The sequence below is a fragment of the Carassius gibelio genome, chromosome A22 (assembly GCF_023724105.1).
Source record: "Carassius gibelio isolate Cgi1373 ecotype wild population from Czech Republic chromosome A22, carGib1.2-hapl.c, whole genome shotgun sequence".
Lineage (NCBI taxonomy): Eukaryota > Metazoa > Chordata > Actinopteri > Cypriniformes > Cyprinidae > Carassius > Carassius gibelio.
The window spans coordinates 20,697,368-20,705,852 of NC_068392.1; the positions used below are offsets into that span (position 1 = coordinate 20,697,368).

Here is an 8,485-nt window from a genome sequence, read left to right on the forward strand (position 1 = left end):
AGGAAAACCACCACGACATCGGGAGCGGGCCGTGGAAGGGGGGGGGGGGGGGGTACTGTCACAGACACGCCAGGCTCCAACACTATCCAATCACAGCACACCCCCTCACCTGAATACTGAGCACACACACCTGCACCTCATCAGCACCTTAACTGGCACATAAAAGACACACACACACAACCACTGTCTGGTCTTGTTCGCAACTAGGACTTACCTACATGGTTAATTCAAGGACTACCAGTGTTATACTTAACTGTCTCCAGTGATCCCAAGTTACCTCATGTGTTCTTCATGTGTGTGTATGTGTCGTCATCCTCCTACATCTCAACTTCTCCACTGCCACTTGGATCTTCACTTTGGCAAAAGACAAAGGACAGTATCACCACTCTTTCACTAACCCTTCACGATTGCCACTTCAGTTTGACTCACCTGTATTTGACCAGTCTGTATTGTAACAATACGCTAATGTAAAGTTTACTGTAGCATTTTACATCGTTTTTCTTTAAAAGTACAACATTTTCAAAATGAACTGTTCATAAAAGTCAGTTTGTAAAATCAGTATGTTTAAATACTAACTCTGTATTTGGTGTGAGATAATGTTTTTAATTCTATGAGAGGAAAACACACAGCAAAGGGTCAAAGGTAGAGGGGACAAAGTATGGCCTTAAATACACACTGCTGTTTTTGTCAACTTACCCAACTTTTCAACTTTGAATTCTAACACTGCTGAATGCTGTGTGTTTGTCTCTGTTTTGAAGCACTGGACTGCTCTTTAAAAAATAAACTTTAACTTCAATAATATGAAAAGTTTAGATAAAACAGTAAAATAAATCCAAAAACCGATTAACACTATAATCAATAATCTATTTGTAGACAATCAGACTTGCAAACACTTTTTTTTTTTTTTTGGCCTGATAGCCAGTGTTTGTCAGAAACGCTTGGACTGATCTTTTGGAACAGATTTTCTTCCAAAATTAAAAAAAATGTGTCTCAATGTCAGTTTGTGCACCATCATCTAAAGGTCTCAGAGAGGGTCTCTTATCATTGTTTTGCAGCGGTGATTCAGAGAACTGTGTGTGTTGTGGAGAGTGTCTCAGATGAGTAAACATTTGCATTACATCTGCTGAATACCGTCGCACCATATTTGGACAGCTGGAGATAGAGACACAGAACTGAGCTTTCTAACAGTGAGTAAATCATTACAGGGGCGGATAGAGTCCAGCGCGGACACTTCTGAACCCTCTCACTCCACTGTTGGGTTTTCAGAATGATGCAGGACAAGATCTTGGCGCTTTTTGCGCTAGCTTGGCTTTATTCTTCTGGAGGACATGGACAAACTGACATTAAAATTCCCTGTGATGATAAACGTGTGGAGGATGTTGTGAATTTAACTCTTTCCACACATAATAAGATATTAACTGAAGGTTCTCAACTTGCTCTCTATGAAATCCTGGAGGCTATAAAGGTAGGATGTAGTTTTGCTCTTTGCATTGTACAATATTTCAGCTCTAAGCAGCTGTAGGTTCTCCTCCACTCTTAAAAATAAAGAGTCTTTATTGGCAATGGTGGTTCGATGAAGAATTGTAACATCAATGGAACCTTGTCAATCTACAAAAGGTTCTTTAGATTGTTCAAATATTCTTCATGCTAAGACAAAATGGCTCTTTGAAGAACTGAAAGGTTTCTTTAGGGAAAAAAATGGTTCTTCTTTGGCATCACTGCGGAAATCTTGATTTTTTTGAAAGTGTAGAGTGTAGCAATGCAACAGAAGAGTCATTTCTGGTTCCCCAAAGAACCTTTCAGTGACCAGCTCTTAAAAGAACCATTTTCTTCTTAGTATGAGGAATATTTTAATAATTAAAAGAACCTTTTCCCACTTTTAAGAAACTTTACTGGTTACATGGATGTTAAAGGTTCTTCATGGAACCATCAATGCCAATAAAGAGACTTTATTGTTAAGAGTGTAGCATAATACGGTTTTTACAGGGTCAGAATGGATCGGCAGAAGTTGTGTTCGTACGGTTCACAAGCAGAGAGACAGATTGTCCAGCAGGAGGAGACAAGGTTTGGCAAGAGTGTGACTATCTGCAACAAGCAGATAAGGTAAGATCTTTTTTAGATCTTTTTTTTTTGTTGTTGTTGTTGTTGTTGTTTTCTAATAACAAAAAAACCCATAAGTTACCACATATTTGGCACCTGTAAAGCTTTTCATACCAAAAGTGAAATAATTAAGTCTCTGGCTGAAGGAAGCGCCTCTGCTTTTGCAATCACGCTGATTTATCTCAACACGGGTACAGGAGCGAAGTCAGTCAATTTGAACACAAAATAATGGGCATTACTCTCTATATATACTTATATATATATATATATATATATATATATATATATATATATATATATATATATATATATATATATATATATAAATACTCAATATTTTCTTGTAAATTTAAAAGTAATGCGCAACTTTACTAGTTACTTGAAAAAGTAATCTGATTACATTGCTTGAGTTATTTGTAATGCATTATACCCCAACACAGGTAATTAGTCTCTAACAGCAGCCTTTGGCAATGATTGTAGTCCATGTATATTTTGTGGTTCCTCAGGCACTCAGAAACTGTCATGCGAAAGTCCAGTTCACAGAAGCAGATCAAGAGTTACTGTCACATGACTGTTCAGGTATGTCGCATGTTATATTATGACTGTTTAATCCCTTTTATACCTTACCGTTATAGGTGCACTTAGCCATTTTTCCATAGTAAAAGTTCTTAAAAAGAAAGTAATTGCACTTTTCCGCCTATAGAAATTCAAACCGCTGTAACTACGAAATAAATTGATCAGTGACAGGATTCAGATTCCCTCAGATTCAGGATAACCTTGAACCCCTTTTTTCATTTCTAGTATTGCCGTCATGAAATGAAACATTCAAGAACAGACATTTGTATCAGTAGTTTAAATGTGTGATTTCCATCTCCAATACTGACTACTACGATTGGTGGATCTCCCTTTTGTACTGTTCTTCACCAGGAATTTGTCAGTTATTTGTTTTGAAAGCTAAAGGCTAGCATCTATCGAAGTATATATCAGATTTGATTCACTCTCTTTCCTAAACGTTCTCCAACAGCTGAGCCACATGTTTCCTCTGAAGTCGCCCCTTGTCTGGGCTGCCCTGAAAAGATCGATTTACATCTCGAGGAACTGAGGGGACCGCTCATTCATTCTTTGTCGAAGGCCAACGGCCTGATCAATCACATGCATTTCTTCATCTTTAAGGACTTGACATCAGCAACAAAACAGGTAAATGATTTCTTTTCATGATTCTGCCGCTCAGCTGAATGATTCCCAGGGAACGTGTTCACGGATAAAACCAGGTGTTTTCCAAATGGACAAAAATGATGTGAAATCACCTCATTTAATCCACGGGGCTGATTTTTTTGTTGGCTTGGGCTGTTGGCTGCGGCTGGCTGACCTCAGGACCATCGAGGGTAATGTTGTGGTGTTATAAATCTTCTCTGTGTGCAGGTGGTTGCTGGATTCAGGTATAAATTGCAGTTTGAGGTTGAGAAGAGCAACTGCACCAGACCAGAATTCAAAGTAGTTACTGAGGAGTGCCACCCAATGCAGGAAAATACGGTACTGTCAAAAAGCAGTAAAAACTTGTTTTCTCTATTAGCAAATGAACTGATTTGATTAAAGGTGCTGTGTGTAGGATTGACACCGAGTGGTTAAGCTAGGTATTGCAGTCTAAATTCAAAATATTGGAGAGGGTTTTTTCACCTGGCCCCTCCTCATCAGACTTGACACACAGGCAGGTTGCCAGATTGACGACACCAACAGGAACGAGTGCACTTGATGATGAATGAAATGAAATATGCTGTGTTTCCAACAGCTGGCGACCTGGAGTGCTGAAATACAATTGAGTAAACTGCCCAAACCAAAACAAACACCAACATAGTAGGCCGGAACACACATTTTCATAGAAGAATAACTGAAGCATTGTTTTTCAGATAAACAAGTGTTCACTTACCATGTTTCTTGTATTTTTATGCTTTAGAAGAGTCAAAAACTTACATACAGCACCTTTAATTCAAATATTAATTACAAATATACATGTCCATTTTTATAATTCCTCATGCTGTTCTACAGGCTTGGCTGTATCCCAAAAAATAATATCATTCAAAACGTTAAAGTTTCTGAATGATATTTTTAAATGTTTTTGGAAGAAGTCTCTTCTGCTCACCAAGACTACATTTATTTGGTCAAAAATAAAGTTAATACGGTAATATTAGGAAATAGTATTGCAATTTAAATAGCTGTTTTATATGTGAATATCTGTTCAGATGTTATTTATTCCTTTGATGCGCAGCATCACATTTTCCAGCATCATTCCTCCAGTCTTCAGTGATCTTCAGAAATCGTTATAATATACTGATTTACTGCTCAAGGAACATTTCTGATTATTATCAATGTTGAAAACCGTTTGCTTCTTCATATTTTTGTTGAAACCGTAATACATTCTTATATAGAAAGATAGAAGTAAAAACAGTGGAAGTGTACGTGTAGTCTCTCACCTCAGGCTGTTGTTTAGGAGGTCTTGCAGTGTAACTCGACTGTGGATGTGGCTCCTTGGAGGCACGAGGACCCAGAAGTGCATGTTGGATGTCAGGCAACATTTGTTAAGGTGAACGACCCCATCAGTTATTTTACATCTGGCTTATTTTTATTAAACGATATTGATCATTTTCACATCATTGCTAGAGATTTTCAGTAAACCCATTCATGCCCATCATCCTGTCTCTAGCGCGTCGCTAGATTTAAACGTCCCCCAGGCTGGTCTCCTCTTAGGATCCAGCCTACCGTAAAACCGAGTCCACCGACGCAAGTCAAAGAATCCTCCGAGGAATCCAAGGAGAGCATCGGCACGAGCCCCAGCCCCAGCTCAACGCTCAACTGTCCCAGCAAACCCTGGAAAGAGTTCAAGCCTCTCGCTGTCAGCATCGCTCCTCCCAACACTACAGAGTCTCCACAGCCAGACCCCACCGCAGCAGTGAACTGAGCCTGTGTGTGTGTTTAAACATCACCTGAAGAAGAACCAAAGGAAAATCAACAAACATACCTACTTAGAATGTCATTCATGATGTTTTTCATTCATTTGTTTGTGTATTCTACACTAATTCACAGTACACTGTCTCATATTAAACAATAAAGACCAAGATACTGGTGGAACTGTGTTGCATGTCTATATAAATGGAGGACTTGGCCCTCTGCTGGTCAAGACATAAACTGTGAGTTAAAGATTGATCACATCTACCATTGTTGACTGAATTCCTGCTGGAGAAATAGACATTTCAATATGAATTCACGCGATCAGGAATTTTGTGTGCAAGCGAATTTCCTTCGGCTCGATCAGATCTGGCCCAAATCAACAGCTAAAGTGTCTTTAGCCAGAACTGAACCCAAACCTGAAGTGAGCCAGATCATAAAACAGGCTGATTTATGAACATTATATGGTATTCTTGTATCATCTTAAACACAAAAATGTAATCACAGAATATATTTTAATAACAGAAGTACAATACAGAAGAGTGCTGTGATGTAAATGTCAGATGAGTGAATGAATGTACAATAATTGATACTTTTAGTAAATCTCGCCAGTCTTTCTCACTCACAGGCTGAAAGGAAATGAAAAGAAAAAAATTAGTTACATTAGTATATCATAATTAGTAAGTATCATGTATAATTTGAATACTAAGCATATATAATTAATGACTGCACACATTCTCTTCTTCTGACATGAGTGCTGCTCTCTAGCTCTTTTTAATTGAGGAAAACTAGCTACTCTAATAACAAGACATAATACTTAATAATATACATGATATTAATGAAAAAATTAGGGGTGTGTGGAACACAAAGATGGTGGTTGAAATTGGATACATGTTTGGTACAGCAGGGGGAACAAACATTAAATTGCTACTTTTTATATTTTTACTGAACAATGGCTTACAGAACGATTTGTGGCTCTGTCTTTAAATAAATTCAATTATACTTACCATTTTACAAAGGATAGAAAATCTACCTCAGCTAATGCTATAAAAGAGGAAGCCCTATTACACTCAAAAAAACAAATGAACTAACATATAAATAAATAAATTATGACGAATATTGGTTAATAATGTTTTTTGGGCAGGTAAGTGTCTTTGACTGGTGTTTTTATTTATTAAAATAATTGCTTTAATATAATTATAAACTACAGTTATAAGTTATTTCACCTTTAAATGTTGTTGTAGGTGGTTTTCTACATTTTTGACTGTTTAGTCTGTTTTTAGGGAAATGTTTTAATGTTGTAACGTTGGGCTTTTGGGGAGCAGATTTCCAGTGTTTTTCCAGTCCCATAACAGTGACATATATGGATATATACACTAATAATCAAATAATTATGATCAAATAAGTCATATTTTTATGTACAAATATTTATTATAAAAATACATCCAGATTATATTTAGTAAACCTGATGAACTACATTAAACGTGAATCGTTTTAACAGGTGTGGAACTATCAGAGAAATGTATTAAAGTCACGGTGATCTAATTGTTCACTTATTATAGTTATTTGTTCATGCTGAGGCGTTTACATCTTTTTGTCTTTAGCACTGTGACATGCATGTTTCATTTACACTCTTAACCCACATGACACACAAAGCCCAAACAGATTTGCTAAAGGAATCGTTTGCAGCTGGTTCTCTTGTGATGAAATGATCTTCTCCGGAAATCAAGAAGATGAGGTTAGCTGTACATGAGTGGTGTGATGTTTGAGGTTCACGGGTCAGGCGTATGAATCATCACGCTGACGCTCTCAGCTGGACGGTGGGGTCATGACCCCGTGACATCTACAGCATCTCATTATGATTGATTTGTGTCATTGCACACTGAGCTTATAAGAGCTTGAGATGGTCCTTCTTCTGTTACTCCAGAAGACGTCTGTCTCAGATCAAGTCCTGTTCCTCGACACCATGGTTAGTGATCGGATCGTTCTTCTAACCCTAACCTGCTCCGTCTTAATGCTGCTGGTCAGTTGTGATGACTTCCTACAGATCCGCTCCCCAGACGATGACATGAAGGCTCAGGAGGAGAAAGAGCTGGTAAGACCTCGCTTCAGACACTAGAAATCAGTCCAAAATTACAGCACTGACAGATTAATTCATTAGGAACAAACCTTATATTTTATAGATTGAAGCTCTTCAGGAAGTTCTCATAAAGCTGAGGAACAAACAGATTCCCACTGCGGAGAAGAGGTTTGGCTGGGTGTCCTCGGTAAGTCACAGATTTGACACATAAATATAATACACTTGTAACTATGTCGCTGATATCCTGCAGGACGTTTTGAACTCTGGATATGAGCTGTGTATCAGCGAAATCATGCTTTGGTTGAAACACTCTGTTCAGAGAAAGGACACTGTGATTATATGTCTAAAAATATTGCTTAATAGATACATTTATAACCGTTTGTCACATATTTCTGCAGTGTTTAGTAAATACACAGCAAAATCCCCTCAAAATAAAAGGATTGGGGTTGTGCTTCCTAATGTAATGATGTGAGATGAAATCTGTCCATTAAAGAAGCGATGCACTGGTGTGTTTAGTGTGGTGCGGGTGAGCAGTGTGCGGTTCGTAAAGGCGCTCGCTTCGGGAAGCTGTGCAGCTGTCCAGGAGGAACCAGCTGTAGCTTCTCCATCCTCCAGTGTCTGTGAAAACATGCCTCACTGGCACAGTCCTGCCTTTTACTCTACTGTACTGATGCGTGTTGTTTCCCCATCACTGCTGTAACATGTTTTATGAATCAAATAAATGCATGCATTTTTCTACACATCTCTGTTTTTTATTCAAAGCCTGATTGCTCTATGAAACGATGTGGTGGTACAAATGTTTCATGTTATTCTAAACTGACTGTTAAAATCTTGTAATGTCGTGTTCGTGCACTAGGAGGTGCAAAGCTTATTCAATCAGTAACAGCCCCTGAAAATGAAACCTTAATGAACAAGGGACTGCTGTCATATCAGAGCTATCCCATTAGTCTAACTAGACTAGTAAAAGTTAAACTGAGGGATTAGTTTATTCAAATATATTCAAATGTATTTTCATAAAAAGACAGGACTCTGTGTTTGACATGACAGTGGAATGCTATCAGTACCATTTTATCATTATTAGGCATGCACTTGTTCCTCATAATAACCAGTTAGGAGTCTACATGAAATATCCTTGCTTTGTAAAATCATTTGCCACACTGCAGCAAACTACCATTCATTAGAAGCAAACATTAAAAAAAGAAAGAAAGAAAGAAATTGTGACCAGCAATAAAACATTCATCACACATTCCTTGAATCTGACATGTAGAGCACATTTATTAAAAAAATTTCATATATCAGCTCCTTTTTCTTTTTAGTTCCAAAATGTTTGTGCATAAAAAGTCATTTATAAAACGTAGAAGC

General features: G+C 37.7%; 2 protein-coding genes across 2 annotated transcripts; both read left to right on the forward strand.

Moving 5' to 3' along the window:
* Positions 1 to 1,202: 1,202 nt before the first annotated feature.
* On the forward strand, positions 1,203 to 5,226 carry LOC127943322 (kininogen). Its single transcript, XM_052539694.1, has 7 exons — positions 1,203 to 1,465; positions 1,987 to 2,103; positions 2,607 to 2,679; positions 3,125 to 3,297; positions 3,523 to 3,633; positions 4,589 to 4,681; positions 4,802 to 5,226. The coding sequence occupies exons 1-7, from the start codon at positions 1,268 to 1,270 to the stop codon at positions 5,054 to 5,056; spliced, it is 1,020 nt and encodes a 339-aa protein (XP_052395654.1). The 5' UTR covers positions 1,203 to 1,267; the 3' UTR covers positions 5,057 to 5,226.
* A 148-nt stretch (positions 5,227 to 5,374) lies between these two features.
* Positions 5,375 to 7,863, forward strand: LOC127943333 (cocaine- and amphetamine-regulated transcript protein-like). The gene is made up of 3 exons (XM_052539706.1): positions 5,375 to 7,138; positions 7,227 to 7,310; positions 7,640 to 7,863. Exons 1-3 carry the CDS (start codon positions 6,947 to 6,949, stop codon positions 7,745 to 7,747), a joined length of 384 nt encoding a protein of 127 aa, XP_052395666.1. The 5' UTR covers positions 5,375 to 6,946; the 3' UTR covers positions 7,748 to 7,863.
* The last annotated feature ends 622 nt before the right edge of the window (positions 7,864 to 8,485 follow it).